The sequence below is a fragment of the Anser cygnoides genome, chromosome 2, assembly GCF_040182565.1.
Source record: "Anser cygnoides isolate HZ-2024a breed goose chromosome 2, Taihu_goose_T2T_genome, whole genome shotgun sequence".
NCBI classification, from domain to species: Eukaryota; Metazoa; Chordata; class Aves; order Anseriformes; family Anatidae; genus Anser; species Anser cygnoides.
In genome coordinates, this window is record NC_089874.1 from 6,473,742 (window position 1) to 6,491,315 (window position 17,574).

The 17,574-nt window shown below is 40.6% G+C and overlaps 1 protein-coding gene across 1 annotated transcript in view; it reads left to right on the forward strand.

Annotated features, from left to right (window-relative positions):
- LOC106036851 (sodium channel protein type 5 subunit alpha-like) overlaps positions 1-16,902 on the forward strand; it is a 193,531-nt gene extending 176,629 nt beyond the window's left edge. The window contains 6 exon segments of the mRNA XM_066991437.1: positions 2,220-2,501; positions 8,896-8,949; positions 10,843-10,984; positions 11,603-11,703; positions 12,187-12,457; positions 13,921-16,902. Of these exon segments, the coding sequence (XP_066847538.1) occupies positions 2,220-2,501; positions 8,896-8,949; positions 10,843-10,984; positions 11,603-11,703; positions 12,187-12,457; positions 13,921-15,155 (2,085 nt within the window). The 3' untranslated portion in view covers positions 15,156-16,902.
- The last annotated feature ends 672 nt before the right edge of the window (positions 16,903-17,574 follow it).

Below are 17,574 nucleotides of genomic sequence, written 5' to 3' on the forward strand. Positions count from 1 at the left end.
CAGCAGGACACAGGCCTTCGGGCAGGTCTGACAAACGAGGTGACTATTACAGTCCTTCAGTACACAAGATAGAGATTTGGACCACTGAAAATTAGGGCATGGGGTGGCTCGGTTTCTAGGCTATCCCTCAAGAAGTCACTGGGAAGGTGGTTCCACCTATAAAAGCACTGATGGAAACCAAGAGGTATGAAACCTTTTCTTAAAAGTACTTATATATGATACTGTTTCAAGATGCAGCAGAAATTCAGCCCTTCCCATGGCAAGTTTAGCAGCTAAACTTTTAATGTGAATTTATGATAATAACTTGCCCTCACATATCCAGGTCTTTTAAGACCTCTTGCTTGTCCCAGTGCAATTCAGGAGCGCTTCCAGGAGGCCAGATGGCATCAGGCTGGTGTAAGAGCAGCAGCAGGGAGAGAAGAATCAAATCCTCTGTTAATAATTCATTTGGAGAGGTGTTGCAGGATTTGCTCCAGTTTCATGTCATGTTTCATTATCTACGAGCTATTGACCATAATTTGGCAGACGGAAAAAAGCAGGATGCAGGCACGGCCGTGGCTCACCCTGCTGAAACCTTGATGTCTGTGTCCTGTGGCAGGGTTACGGATGGGAGGTGGGTGCAGATGTGACATAAGTGCAGTGGCTTTGTGCTGGCACAGATTAAAGTCGAACAAAAACATTGCCACACATAGAAGCAAATTAAAGCTATTTTGACAAGGGCTGAGAGTGTCTTCAAAAAAGCCCTTGATTTGGGAATTATTTCACATTTTTATTATCACAGTAAACTCAGTCTTAATTAGGTTAGGAATTGAAAAACATCCAAAACTGAAAGAAAAAATTAGGGGGAAAATATGAAAAGTCATTAGGAATGAGCTTGTACAACAACAACAACAAAAAAGGTCAAGCAGCTTTTCTTGTGTGAAAATTATCTTCATTCATAAATGCACAAAATACAAATCTGGGTTTTGAAAGCTTTACATAATTTTGTATTGTATATTGTAGATGAAGCTGCCGCTATACATGCACATTTTACTCTTCCGGTTTTTCTTCTTCCTCAACACTGAAAAAAAATGACAGGGAAACAAATTTTACATTATTGGCTTGTCAGAAAATTGGACAGTAACACAAGAGAAAACAAGAGCTGACATTTCCCATAATCAGATTCACAACTGAATAAAATTTAATTTTTATGGATCAATATCACCTTGTCTCGCTTTCAGAAACATAGAAGGGGAAGTGCTCAGTGTCTGCCTACCAGATTTTAATCTCTAAAGCATGAGACAGAGATGGAGACAAATCCATGCAGAGGGGCTGGTGTCTTCAGCAGTGCTATCAGGCAGCTTTGCCTGGACCATGCAATGGCAGGATCTCCAAAAGCTATGAGTATGGAGAAACCTTATAAACTATGGTCAGAGGAAGGGGAAGAACTACATTTTGAGATAGGGCTCTTCTCTCAGAAATCATCTTTAGCATGACGTCTGGCACGCATAACTTCTTAATACTTGAGACATTAAATAAAGTGCATGCTGACTGGTTGATCCCCTGGTATTATAAAGCTGTGTTCAAAACTGGCAGCTGTAGAGCATCGGTAGATGTTCTGACCTTTATGCCTTTCATACGGCTTCAGAATGGTGTCCATTACCCATGCTGTCATGCCAACACCTTAAAAACTCCTTCTGAACTTCATTTTGATATATGGTTTTACACAGGGGTTTACAGCCCTGCCTGGGTTGGTGTGGTGGAACTTCACAGCATGTCATGGGAAAACTTAAAGGGTGTTTTGTTATTGTTTTTGTTATCTGCTTGTTTGTTTCTGTTAAATTATAATGGTTTCACTGATTTAATCACGCGCACTGACCATGGAGAGGAACTTGATTTAGTACGGTATATCTCAATAAATTAGTATTTAAACAAACCAAATTAATCACAGCTAGAGTTCACATCCTAAGCGTTATGGAGGCTTGAGTTCAGTAAAAGATTTCAGAAACCTTTTCTGGCCTATTTTGAGATAGTGATGCGCCCCAGTAATTTCCAATTAATTGCATGATTATTCGAGATTGTCTGACTGAAGTGTATTATCCAGTAGGAGCTGGGAGGTCATGATGACTTTGCAGATCGCTCCTGAATTAAAAGATTCCTCTGGAAAAAAAAAAATCTTCCCTCTGGAAAAAACATTAATAATTCTGTTTTTTTTTTTTCTCTCTCCCTTTTCACCTAAGGTGGTGGTCAATGCCCTCGTGGGAGCCATCCCTTCCATCATGAATGTTCTGCTTGTCTGCCTCATCTTCTGGCTCATCTTTAGCATCATGGGAGTGAACCTGTTTGCTGGGAAGTTTGGGAAGTGCATTAATAAGACAGAAGGAGATATGCCTTTAGACTCTAAAATAATTAACAACATGAGTGACTGCATACTCTATAATGTTTCTGGCACATTTTACTGGACAAAAGTTAAAGTTAACTTTGATAATGTTGGGGCTGGGTACCTGGCTCTGCTACAAGTGGTAAGTGCGACCACCTGAAAGTATACTCTAATGGGCAAGTGTTGCTTATTCCCATTGAAATGGATCAGAATCATAGGATTGAGTTAACCTCTATAGTTTTCTGTTTTGTTTTGTTTTGTTTTGAGCCATACTCATTAGGGGAATGCCTTTCCTCAAGTGAAAATGACTCATATATGGCATATTCATTTGGCCTAGAGGTATTTATGGCAGCTTCTGGTTTTATTCTGAGCTTCCGATGCATCACTAATGTAGTCTTCTTAGAGGTGATTGAGCTACTGAGGTGAATTAAGACTATTTTTTCAATGTTGTAATCCAAAGAGAAGTTCAGATCCAGAAACAAAAAGTCCTGGTGCAGGGGGAGGACTTTTTGTGCAGAGTGCACTGGCCTGCCTGAATCAACTGGGACATCATTGTTCCCTGCCAGGAAAAAAAAAATGAAGTTACAGTACCTTCAACTGCTCAGCTAAGTTATTGTATAAAGCTGGAGTTGGGGAGGAATCTTGATTTACAGTCCTTTGCTGTGTTTGATCTATAAAGACAGAAGTGAGACACTTTTGTGACCTTTTTCAGTAGGAAATGTAAAACATGGATAAACGGGTTGTATACACAGAGATTGAAGGTGCTGGAAGACAGCACAGCCTAATGAGTACAGCCACAGAAGACTCCATCCTCTGTCCAGACTCTGCCATTGGCCTGCAGAGTGGTTTAAGGCAAATTGCTTTGTGTTTCAGTTCCATGGGGCCCTCATATAAAATGGTAGCAGTGATACTTTTTTCTGTTGTTCCTAATTTGCTTTGAAGCCTGGTGATGGCAAGGGACGGACACATGCTAGGAATGTTGGTTGTGCTGGATTTTATGTAGGCAGAGTGAAACAAATCCTTGGGTACATCCTTGGACAGAGAGGTTGCTGTCTTGAAGTGCCTGTGATGGCGTCATCACTTAGATAAAATCTTGCATGCTGGGTGCTTGGTTCAGTTGTCGTACATAGGCGTCCAGTACCCTTTGCAATGCCTCATGCCCCCACCTGTCCTTCCAAGCAGACGTGGGCCTCTCATAGGTCCCCCATCCTCTCTTCCACACCTACTGCTTCCCCTGATGCAAATTTGCTTTCCACCAGATGTATTTTTAATCTTTCACAGGCACATGAGCCATCTTTGTGAAGTAGCTCTCCTTTAGCCTTCTATACTCTGGTCTTGGTACACATACATTGGAGTTCGAGGTTTTTTTGAATACTGTCCATGGAGTCTTTGCTTTCATAGCCTCTGGAAAGCAGAAGGGTTAGAATGTGCAAAACCCCTTTTGGTTCTTTTCATGTCAAAAAGCTGAACTGAGAGTAGGAGCTTTCATCTTTTGCATGTAATTATGATATTCAGCTCACCCATGAAGGGTAGATTAACTCACTTTGAACAGCTTTAATTAGATTTTCCATTCTATATAGTGCTTTCTTTGTCTTTTACTTAAACATCCAATCTAGCTGAGCAAAATTTTCCAGGTTTAAAGTACTGCGCCTCACCTGAAGCTTCTATCTCCTCCATGACTGCATGCCAGATGCCTCATTTGTTTGGTCAAAAAATGCATCAGAGGGTATACCAAGCAAAGCTTTTCTAAAGAACACAGGAATTAGGAAGGTATCAGAATTTCTCTTCTAGTCAAGTTATGGAGACCTGCCTCTGAGTTAAGTAAATATTACGAACCCAGACCTGAGCAGCCTTCTTCCAGATGGCCACTGAAATTCCAGATAATGAATTCCTATGTTGTTTTCATTTCTGAGATCTCTTTATCATCTAAAAAGGAAGGAGACAGGCCTGAGTTTGTGGGTCCTGCTGATGGAAAGTGTAGAGTTATTCCTTCACCATTTCTTTTACAAAACCCAAACTCCAGCTTTCTGAAATTCTGCAATTTTCCCTAAATTTGCACTGACAAGGGAGTAACCTGAAGTGGTCTCTTCTGCTGGCCTGCAGTACCAGTTGCTGGGCACTTGGCACTGGTGATACTGGTTGCATTCAGCATGTGGGACTGCCTTATTTTGGGATCAGTGATGGCAGCAAAAACATAACTGGTCTGGAAATAACTGGAAATGAAGGAGTCCTAAAACCTTGCTCAGCTTCTAGGGCAGGTGCCGGCTCCTTCCTCCAGGAGGAAGAGCAGGAGCCAGATGCCATTAGGGGATTGATTTCGACTTTCATCCTGCACCTGGAGCTCTTCTGTCTGCTGCTAACAACAGGCTTAGGCAATAAAATGTAAAGATGACACCCACAGAAAAGGAGCCCAAACATCTGGATCTCTTTTGCCAGACTCCAGCCGAGGAGTGTCGGTTACAGGTACTTCTTGCCAAATATGCTCCATATGGGCTCGCATTTCATGAGCAAGCTGCTTTAGGAATTGCAGGGGATCAGTTAACAGCTCAGCTCGCCTAAGAGGACAGACACATTGCTGCATCTTTGTGCATGCCGAGACAGCATGTAGCAATGATGAGATAAGCATTTTGGTTACAACCCGCAGGGATGCAAAATATGAGCTTTTAAGTGGGACTTGTCTTTTGAGTGTTGACATTTTCAGCTTCTTTAAATGACTCTGAATTACCTTTAGATGCTGGGATATATATCTGAAAATCCAAATGGAAATGTGTAAAGCAAATCCGTCTGCCTAATGTTCTGTCTTCACTTCTACAGTGCCTTTGAAAGAAATGAAAAGTTGCTACTACAGCACCTTTAAAGCTTACAGCTATCCAGATGCAGACTTTCTGACAACGTAGCTGAAAACCTCATGAAACTTTTCCCAAATAGCCTTTGCTTTTTTTCTACATCGTTTAGGATCAGTGATGTTGTTCTGAAGATGTCTTAGCTACTACCTCTTTGAATTAATGAGTCTGTGAAAACGTCCCTATGAAGTGGTGATTCCAGATTTAAGCTTCTCGGGCTCACAAGAAGACTGTCTCACAACAGGTTACTAAAATAGGGTGCAGACTCCGCTCATTCTACAAGCAAGGGGAATACCTTATTCATGGAGAGGAGAAGATCTTTATTATCATGACTTTCTAATTTACAAGAAGGATGATTCACTCTGCTGGGGATTTAATCCCTTAACATCCTAATCTATTAGGAAAAATTATTACTACAACCCAGTGCTTCAGTAATGCTTGTTCTATATTCCCAGAATTGCTTTGCAGATCTCAACAGACATATCTTAAATTTCCAGTAGGAATTCTTCATTTCCAATGCAGGATCCTTGCCGTCATATTATGAACACCTCCACATATTTTTTTGCTTGTAATTTCAGCAATCTATTGAAGAATACCAAGAGAACAAGTCGTTTCTCACCCAGCATCTGGTTTGCTTGGAAAAGAGCTCCTTAGCGGGGAAGAGACTTACAGCAATTCGGTCCTACAACTCTTTGTCACTCTGGGTCTCCAGACAGGGAATGGAAAGACAACGGGAGCCCTCCTAGACCAGTGCAGCAACCAGGAGCTGTAGAGTTAAATCAGCCCCTCAGGCCAGATGCGAAGTCACGACTGAGCTCATAAATCAGCTACAAAATGGTCATGAGACAGTGGCGTGTGTCTAAAGTTACTGAGTGACATGATCTCTTGCACTCCACTAAACAATATACTGCATTTTACTTTCACCATGGATGCAAAATGTTCAGAAAATCAATGCGTTTCTGAACAAACCATATTTTGGTACACCAGAGCTTATTTCTCTGTATATGCAAAGATCAGGAGCAAGCAGTGGTTCAGGAGGCAGTGCCCTTGGAGCCCACATAGCCCAGTGGCTATGCAGGCACCTGGGGTGCTCTGGTGTGTCCAGTGCTCGGTGGTGCCCTCCCCAGCAAAATAATCATTAAAAGAATATTTGGTATAAAATTGATAATACAATGAAATTGAACAAACTGGAAAAATCAACGGAAAAGCCAGCAGATAGTGGTGTTAGGACAGCCGTCTTAAATATGAGTAATTTGGCTGTACTGTTGGCAACTCTGTCTTAGCTTTCAGAAATTTCTGTCAACAGTAGCAAAGCTTGAAGAAGCATTTCAGAAACGTGGGGACCAATACTACTGTCTTCAACAGCAGTCATTTTCATGTCAGTATCGCAATCCTTTTCTAGAAAAAAAAAGTTCCCTCAGGCAGATGTAGAGGCTTGTTTTATTTTAAGGTACCATTTGGTTATACAATAAATGGCTTGAGGGCATGTAGTGCCGGCCCACCGATCCTCCCCACTAATTTGCTGCACTGCAGCTCTAACCACCAGTCAAATAACAGCACGTAATCCCATCCCAGGATTTTATCAGTAGATAATCTCATCACATGACAGTTTCAGTAGAAAATGGTGTTTCTCTGGATAGCTTCCAGGCAGGATAATATCACAAACACTCCCATGAAGATTTTGTCACTTCCTTATCCAGAGTGTAAGTGGTTACTAATTCCAGATAAATAATTTCTTTCCCCAGTGTTATATTTCTTTCATTCTCAGTATCTCTTACTCTCTGCAGATGAAGTGTCTAGGGAAGCTTTCCAGAAGCCTGGTGGATTTTTAATTCCCCTCCTTCTGGACAACTGGGAAAAGCAGAAAATCACAGTTCTTCATTCTCTTAGTATTTATTTTCATCAGAACACTTCATCATCTGTTATCACTACAAACCACTGTCTTGCAGTAGAGTCTCTTGCTTCTGTGATACACATTGAGAGGTAAAATAGCTACTCCAGAGGAAAGATTTCCTCCCACGTGGGAGAAAAGTACAGGCTAAGATCATATCATTGTGTGACACAGGCAGAAGGGTTTCTTGTTTCATCCTGTCCAACCTTCCTGAACAGCAGTTTGAGCTGGGAGCTGCAAGTGGCTGTGATGACACCAGTAAATCTTTCAGCAGATTAGAAAGAGAATAGCAAAAAAATAAAATATTAGAAGAGCTAAGGAGGTTTGGTGTGACAGGTTTAAATAATTAGTTGTTTCGATAAAACTGCTGATCATTTTTGTACACACTTTATATCTGAAGTGTTTTCTAATACACTGTACCATGGCATAGATTTTCCAAAGGGTTCTGATATGGGGGGTTAATCTCTTTTACTCAGTAGATTAAGAAATATACCCTTTCAAACACTATTTTTATATACATTCATGAGAAATAAATATGGTTGACCTCTGGTACAACATTTTCCTTTGGCTCAGTAGTGTTCAGAGGAAAACCGAATGGCTGCATTACCTTCAGGGCTAATTTAATAACAGAAAGTATATAATGGAGCATTTCTAAAACCACTGGATGTACCCAGCTCAACAGAAATGCCTGGTTTTCTCCTGGGAACCTCTGGCCAAATTCCCATTAGCATTATCTGGACTTGCATGCCTACAGACCACAGAGAAAATTCAACCTAGTTGTCAGTAGGATTAAAAAAAAAATACTGGGCATGGGTCTTTCATGCATGCTAGTGCAAATCCGATTAAATCAATGCATCTAAAAATGCCTCATTATCTACTCACCGATTTTAAATCCAGGGTAAGATTAAGTGGGTCAAAAGTCAAATGAGAAACATCACCAGCAGACTATTATGAAGGTAATGTGGCTTAGGCAAGAGCAGGACCTAATGCCATGTATGTTTGGTACCAGACCATGTCTAATGAGAGGCATATATTGAGAGCAGAGTCAGGCTTTTGCTACGGAATAGCAAAAATCACTTCTTTGTGTTTCTTCTAGGAGCTGATAGCACTGTCCTTTCTTCATTTTCTTCTTTGCAGGCTCCAGTAATAGATACCGATTTCTGTGGAGTCTCTCCTTTTTTAAACACTTAAAAAAATAATTAGAAACCCTGATTTAAAAAAAAAAAAAAAAAAAGAAGAAAAAAAAAGAGGCAAATCTGAATAGTGAAGCAGGCTGAGTTTCCTTGGCCAGTCTCACAGCGGGTGCTGTTTGTCTTTGCTCCTTTCAAGTCAGCTGCGATCTGTGCAGCTCCCCAGCTTTGACATTGCCTTGATTTATCCTGTTTTAGAGGAGGTCAGGATACAAGCTTCTGTGCAACCCTAAAACATACCCAGTGCTGTCAGTCTGAACGAGCATTACGGATGGGCTCCATCTCCCCTGGTCAAAAGAAGTTCCTACTCAAACTTCACAAGATTTAATTGCCATGTTTTCAATTTCTATTAAAAGCTTCTGTTGTATCCCTGCAATTGCGGAAAATCAGAGAACAACATGAAAGTCTCCAGGAGAAAACCATTATGGAACAATTTTAAATGACTAAATGAACATAAACCCATGGGTACATGTTGCTTTAAAGGAGAAACAATTGATTAGTTGTGAAGAACATGCTCTACACTGTGTTTTGGAAAGTCATCGCAGTGATGATATCATTTCAAGATAGGCTTATTTAATATGCTTAATTATGTATTTTGTGGTTTCTTTTCAGGCCACATTTAAAGGCTGGATGGATATTATGTATGCAGCTGTGGATTCACGAGAGGTAGGTCACTGCAAGGAAAGGAATTATTTCCTTTTCCATTGACTTTTCCAGCATTCACAATGTTTAGCAACAACAACAAAAATACATGCAGGTTGCCAGTCCCTGTCCTACTTTGCTTGAGACCATTGCAGACCTTCATTTTTTTGCAGCTGGTGCTGAATTCTCATGACCCTGAGATTAAATCAAGTGCAGCCCTCGGTTCTATACAACCAATTTATTATCTATTTGTACTGCAAAACTCCCAGCACAGAATGACACCTCCAGAGTGAGACTGAGTCTACCAAAAACCTAAATTGTCTTCTGTGTTTCCTCTGCTCTTACCACTGATAACCATATTTTTCATGGATCTAATTTTTGATTACTGGAACTTATTTAAAAGTTCTTGTGTGTGTTTGTGTGTGCACGCGTGTTTTATTGTATTTTGTTTATTTTTTGTTTGGTTTTTGTTTAGTTTTCTTGAATAGAAGGAGATGTTGTCTCCTTTTTCTTTTTTAATAATTTTAAAGGCACAAGATTACTCTTACTGTTAATTTTTGAGGTAGCTACTGGGTATGAATGGGATTTTGACAGGGTGAATTGAGTAACAGGGAGTTGAGCCCTAAATGGAAGGACAAATGGTGGAAAATCCTCGTGCCATCAACAAGACAGAGAAGTAGCTGGTCTGGTGGGAGGTGTCCCTGCCCATGTCAGGGGGGTGGAACTAGAAGACCTTTAAGGTCCTTTCCAACCCAAACCTCTCTGTGATTCTATGGTTCTGTGTTCTATGATTCTATTACAGCATAGTCATGGTGTTGATTTAGTCTTCTTCGAGATGTATATGTACCTCCTCCTTGCTGCTGAATGAAGCACAAGGGTTACACATGAGAAAATATGGCACTTAGGGAAAAGTGAGCTTCTAGTACAAGCATCTTGGTCAGATACCTGGAGCTGGTAAGGCAAACCTGAGTATTTTTGCTGTAAATGTGGTTTAAGGTTATCAGAACACATCACTCGGCACTTCAGCGAGATCTCTGGTAGCTTTGCTGCTGGTTGAAGACATTACCTAGTGCAAGTTTTCAAAGATACTGACACTGTGGGAGCAAAAAATGATAGCAGTAAGAGTCAAACACTGGCATTGCAGCTCTTGCGCCCCCCCAAAAAAGCATGTGCCCACACAAGCAGCAGATGAGAATCTGGGAAGGCAGAGCCACCCCTGGTGCAACCAGGGTTTTTTGAAAGAGGCTGATTTGTTCCTTTCTCTGAGCTAGATAAGCTGTTGAAAGCCCAGGACTCCAGAGATTTGTGACTCCAGGTTTGTGCCATAGGTTTTTTGGATACCATTTCCTCCTTAGAAAAGTTCTTTCTGATGCGGATATTGCTATCAAAATGCTTTGCATACTGAGGTCTCTATTAAGAAGGCACTTACGATTCTACAGCAGCCATCTGACGGTTCATTTCTACTCATCATAAAAGAAGGATTGTACTTCTAAATACCTTTATTCTCAGTGCAGAGATTTTTCAGTAACATTTAATCATACTGCGATCATACTTTTGTTTTTTTCCAAAGTACTATCACTTTGTATAAAATTAGGGATAAGCAGAAGACTGATTCTTTTCCCCTTCTGGGTTCAGGCTGAGAACATTTAATAGGATTTATTCTGAAGTTGCACTTTTTGAAGCAGTGTGATCGCTGTGACAGTATTATGAAATGTCGCTGAATTGACCGTGGCATTTCAGATACCAGTAGTAAACTTCAGCAGAGACCGTGGAGTGCTGACTCTGCTAGTGGCAGTTACACTGTTTTTCTTCTTTGATAATCTTTGTTGCTGACGGACAGCTTTCTTTGAACTGCATTAGTGTTTTGATCTGTGCAGATCTTGTGTCATTTTCATGTTTTCCCTTTTCCCTTTGCAGTGTGAGGAGCAGCCTGAATGGGAATGTAATTTGTACATGTACCTGTACTTTGTGATTTTCATCATCTTTGGATCTTTCTTCACACTGAACCTCTTCATTGGTGTCATCATTGACAATTTTAACCAACAAAAGAAAAAGATAAGTAGTTGCATATGCTGCATATCACCTTGCAGGCACTGCAGAGACCAGGGCAAGGGACAGATTTATAAGCAGCAGCTTTGCCACGTTAGCCTTGAGATTAACAATAACGCAACTATCCTGCGGGACTTTTACAAAAGCACAGTTGTAGCAGCCCTTAATCTCCCCATAGAACAAGTGTCCTGAAAATACTGACGGGAATTATACTTCTTGCGGAAAGCAGTGAAGCATCTCCAGGCAGATGGGAGGTCTTGTGCAAATTCTGCATGCTCAGGCATACAGCAGGCTGACCCAAGAGCTGTGTTTCTGACTGCTTTGTAGGCTTTAAACAGAGGGCTGAAGTTCTTTTATTTTCCCTCTGGCCCTACACTTATCTCCAGTGCAGACAGGACCTGATGCCTAGCCTTGCTCCCCCCGGTGGTCTGCACTGCCCTGTCTCCTGCCCTTCTCTTCCATGCAATAAGCAGCTCCCAGCATTTCATCTTCTCAGACCCTTGTTAGATATTTGATGAAAGCTGCATGAAAAGAGAAACAAGAAAAGAGAAATCCAGCAGCGCTGGACTTTGGATGGAGACAGTTCTTTTCATCGAAAGTAACAACTTTGTTCTCACCCTATACTTAGGTGGCCAAGACATCTTTATGACAGAAGAACAGAAAAAGTATTATAACGCAATGAAAAAGCTGGGATCTAAGAAACCTCAGAAGCCAATCCCAAGGCCACTGGTAAGAATGACGTAATTCAATTGAATGATGTATAATAGATGGAGATTTATTTAATAGAATAAATGTAATTCAATTTCCCAGCGTAGAAAAGGTGATAGTTCCCAGACGAAAACCACTCTGAATTTACATATTTTGATTTTGGCCAGTATTTGCAAGCCTACTGAACAGTGTAGTATAAAATTCCCACTGTTCTGCCGTATTGATTAACAGTCCAATTTACATACGCAGCCATGCCAGTGGCCATGTGTCTGCATTGAATGAATTCATGGCCCCAGTCCAATGTCTTTTTCCAGTAGTTTGTAATGAGTAAATGAGTTTTAAAACCCTATCATCCAACTATCCGTCATCATCTTCTTGTTTCTGAAATTTTAATCAGAAACCATATGTAGTTTATTTTCCTCTACTTCCTGATGAATCAGGAGACAATCATGTCATCATTTTGACACAGTTCAAATTTCCTAACAACCCTCTCCTTTCCTCCAGAACAAATACCAAGGTTTTATTTTTGACGTTGTCTCAAAACAAGCCTTTGATGTCTCCATCATGATTCTCATCTGCCTTAACATGGTTACCATGATGGTGGAAACGGATGATCAAAGTCAAGAAAAAGTGAACATCCTCCACAAAATCAACATGCTTTTTGTTGCCATTTTCACCGGGGAGTGCATCATCAAAATGCTGGCTCTGCGACACTACTACTTCACCAATGGCTGGAACATCTTTGACTTTGTCGTCGTGATTCTGTCTATTGTAGGTAGGTGAATCTGAGTGGCAGGGAAGCATTTTCACCCAAACTCCAAAGTTAAAAAGACCGACATAAACTTAATTAGACAGAGTTGAAGGCTTCGTGGAATAAAGTGCACTTAGAGAACTGGATCCTAATATTTAAATAATACAATGTAACACTGCCTAATTTGTGTTAATCATGGATATGATGGGATGTATTAGACAACCAAATCTGTTCAGTGCCAAAACTCTGATGGTAGTGATGAAGATAACAAATATCATCCTATCACACCCTAGTACTGCTTCCAATGTACATGACCATAAAATGTGGTTTGGCTCCATACACTTAACCTGTGTTCTGGATAACAGCCTAAGACAGAGAAGTGAAAAAGCCACGTGAAAAGGGCACATGTGAATTGCTATTGTTTTGTTATTTATTTTTTCGGTCAACAGCATGAAAGAGTCCTTCAGGTCAGCTGTGGGCAGGTGCAGTGAGTCTCGCTGCTGTCAGCCCTGTAGAGGTGACCTGTTAGGAAAACAGAACTATCTCCTCATTGACTGATGCTCCTGTTGCTCTAAACCCTCTGGTGGACCAGGAAACCTGCAAAGTCTCAATGCAGGAGATCCCTGCTGCCCAGAGATCAGCCTGCATTTTGGGGGCACTGAATCAGCCAAGCCCACACAGATTTCAGAGATTTGGGTCACCAGGGAACATCACAGGCATACAGCTGTCATCAGAGCCTTGATGCTGGATGCTGTGGACCTGTCCATAGCAGCCAGTTAACCAGAGCCGTCACATTGGCCATAGCACTGTCCCACATCAAACAGGTGATTTCAGATACAGGGGGGACTTGGGCTATCCAACAGAGCCCCTGCCAGCATGGGAGTGGGGAGACATGGGCTGGGCATTGCTCCTTGTGTCTGGAGACTGTTGGCATTGGACAAAACTGCTCTATTTCTGCAGGGAAGAGAGTTTAGCCACAGGGATGCAAGCTTAGCACCCATCTAGAAAAGTGGAAAAATTCATAAGCAAGCAACCAATCAGATTTCCAGTAGGAATTTGCACCGTTTTGGTGATAGTTCATAAAAACAGACCCAGCACACAATGCTGATATTTTGCAAAGAAAAACATTTTCAAATCATAAAAATTCTGACCAGCAGCACTCCAGATAAATGGCTCAGGGGGGTCATGACCAAGAACTGCAAATATCTGTGTCCTGTCTGAACTGATCCTGGTTTCTCATTCCCAATAATTGAGTTTTCCCTTAATAAACTGTCCCTACCATCAACACCTTTGCTCATAGTCTCAACAAAATTTGCATGGATTAAATGGGCATGAAAATGCTAATGAGAATGCCATTCCCTTTATCTTGGGTCTTCCAGTTTGTGGAACTTTTCATTGATTTTGTCCATAATCCTCATTGATTTCTCTAAAGGGAATCAGGGGTTATTTCCAAGGTACTAACTCACTGTTTGTCTTTTCTTTTCAAGGCACCGTACTTTCTGACATCATTCAGAAGTATTTTTTCTCTCCTACACTCTTCAGAGTCATTCGCTTGGCTCGGATTGGCCGGATCCTGAGACTCATCCGGGGAGCCAAAGGAATTCGAACTCTCCTTTTTGCCTTAATGATGTCCTTACCTGCTCTGTTCAACATTGGCCTCTTGCTGTTTCTGGTCATGTTCATTTATGCCATTTTTGGTATGGCTAATTTTGCCTATGTTAAGAAGGAATATGGGATTGATGACATGTTCAACTTCCAAACCTTTGCTAACAGTATGCTCTGTCTCTTCCAAATCACAACGTCAGCTGGTTGGGATGGTCTTCTCAATCCTATTTTGAACACCGGACCACCGTATTGTGACCCAAACCTTCCAAATGCAAATGGTTCAAAGGGAGACTGCGGAAGTCCTGCCGTAGGGATTTTATTCTTTGTTACTTATATCATTATATCATTTCTCATTGTTGTAAACATGTATATAGCCATTATTTTAGAGAACTTCAGTGTAGCCACTGAGGAAAGTACAGAGCCTCTAAGTGAGGATGATTTTGATATGTTTTATGAAATCTGGGAGAAGTTTGACCCTGAAGCCACTCAGTTTATTGAGTATTCTGCACTTTCAGACTTTGCAGATGCACTGTCAGAACCTTTGCGCATAGCGAAACCAAACAAAATCAAACTCATAGCAATGGACCTGCCCATGGTCAGTGGAGATAGGATCCATTGCCTGGATATTTTGTTTGCTTTTACAAAAAGGGTGCTAGGAGAATCTGGAGAAATGGATGCCCTTAAAATACAAATGGAAGAAAAGTTCATGGCAGCGAATCCGTCTAAGATCTCGTACGAACCAATAACAACAACTCTCAGACGGAAACAAGAAGAGGTCTCCGCCATTGTCATCCAGCGGGCCTACAGGAGACATTTGTTTCGGCGCTCCATGAAGCAGGCGTCTTACTTGTACCGGCACAGAACTTTTGACGGCAGCATCCTTGAGGACGATGCACCCGAGAAGGAGGGTCTCATTGCATTCATGATGAATGAAAACTACGGCAGGCCAATAGACAAATCAGAAACACTGTCCTCCACGTCCTTCCCTCCATCCTACGACAGCGTCACCAGAGGGACAAGCGATAATCTCCAGCTGAAGCTGACAGACTCGAGCAAAAGCGACGAGGCTATAGATTGTCTGCTCTCGCCGGACAGGGATAAAGAATCAATTGTTTAAATGTTTGTTTAGAATGCTTTAAAATATTGTTTACAGAATGTAATGCTGTAACTACACCACGACTGAAGCAGCCTTCTTATTAAACATTAGTTGCAAAAGAAAGAATGGAGTTTTTACCCTTAACTACAGGAGTCTAATAAGTCATATAACCTTTGACCCTGCTCTTTTTGACTTGGCTCAATATTTATATTTATATATGCACAGGAAGAATCTTGGCAGGGTCATAGCTGTTATATCAATGGTGTGAATACAAATATGCTAAACTGTAAAACAGTAAACACAATGTATATCTATCCACAGATAAAGCCTGGCTGTATACATTCATTTAAGGTCTTACTCATAATAGTGTGTTTACTTATGGCGATGTATGACCTTGCATTCTAAAAAGAAAAAAAAATATATCACAGCTGCTGTAGCAAAATGTAACACTTACTGTATATGTTGTGAATGGTCTTTCATAAATTTATTATATTTGATATTTTTTTACTTAAAAAAAAAGTCTCTTTTTCCATGGAGATTAATGATCCTTACACTCTTCATGATGAACTCTGAGTCAAGGTAATAGGAACTTGTGGGATCCCCATCGTTTGAAGAGGAAAGTTGTTGCAAAGTAAACTATCAAATTAGCGACATTTTAACTGTTTATTACATTAAGCCCTCCCCGTTGGGACTTGCAACTGCTCATCAGCAGGAATAAAAAACAAACAAAAACAAACAAACAAAAACAACAACAGAGAAGGAAATGATGTCAAAATAATAGGAGAAATGGCTTGTTCTATCCTTCAGGAAACTAGACAGTAATGGATTCTGTTTGTAAAACTGTTAATAAAAGCACTCATTTTTTAGTATGTTTCAAGAATCTGCTTTGAATACTGCAATCAAACTCACCGTAGAAGTAGTGCATCACGTTGTGTGTAGTGCTCCAAGGCACCATCTATGCTGGCAAAATTTCTGTTAAGGGCGTGGGATAGGTTACATTTTCCCAAGAACACTGAGCTAAGCAGCCTTATTGGAAACTCTGAGCATCGACATTACTCCAAAAAATAGTACTATTAATAATAACAACATCAATTGGGTCACGAGGAACACCTGCAACAGTGTGATCAAGAAGGTGGGAGGGGAATTGCCCCTGGATCTGTATGTAACTTCTGATGTTTAGAAACCTGTCTTCTCAGTGTCCATCCTTCATTTTATCAGACAGTACAGTCAGAGTACTGAGGAAAGACAAGAAATAGAGGAACCAATAATAACAATCTCCTAAAAAATACAAATATCCTCATTCCTGCAGGCAAAGGAATATTTACAGCTGATGTATCCATCAGCTTCAGGCCAAAGAAATGACGACACAGTGGAAGGTGGATGTGTGGCTGTAGAAAAGTATTAGAGGTTTTACATGCTAACATAGATTATTATTTATTATTAAACTTTCAGCCTTGATAGAATGTGAGAAAGTCTTTATGGAACGTAGAGAGAAATCTGTCATTGCAGACAAGTTCTTTCTTTTTCACCTTCAGACTGATTGTACTTGGGTTTGGTTGGACTTGATGAAAAATCTTGAGATTTCTGTAATGAGCCATTGCACTTTAAGGAAGAGTAACTGTGCTTTTCGCCTTGGAGAAGCAAAGATATCAAGAATGTATTTAAGGTGTATTGTGATTGACATTTAGTTACATCCCAGGTTGTAAAGGTGTCAAAATCCACATGGGGTTGGTTGGCAACAAGAATTAAAGCAACATGTTACAGTGAAGTTTGTCTATGGCCATTGTTATCTGTCCTCTAAACAAGTCAAAATATGTAAAGACAACATGTCAAAAGGATGACTATGTATCTGTGTAAATATGGGCTAATATATTCTCTCCATTCATTGAGAGGTGTCTCAGGCATTCACTTGAGAGTGGTCTATTGGTTAATTCAGAGGATTTGCCATCAGGATTCCTGGGGTCTATTCCTGATTCTTACTACATGATTTTTAGGCAAATAATTGAACCTATCTGTGCCTCAGTTTACCCATCTGTAAAATGGGGATAATAATACTTACCTACCTCACAGGGGTGTTGTAAGACTTTCTGGTTGCAAAGTGCTATAAGGGAATGAAATGTACTATATAAGTATTATTATAATCATGCTCTCTTGCCCTTTTAACCCCATGTCTATGGTGTATAACATAGGGCTGTTCCTCTGGAGATTTTGTTGCCTTTAAATCTTGTATGTAATTAGATTCTAACCTAAGGGAACTACTCTTTGTTCCTTAAAGTGAAAACACTCTTTATTCTTTCCTCCCTCCTCACTACCCTCCCCCCAGTCCCCACCCCCCTCCCCCAAAAAAGAAAATCGCTCAAGGCTTCTCAAATTAGAGAAACTTTATACAGATTCCCTGTGTATTTATGCTGTAATCTTATTCTGACTGTACATATCACCC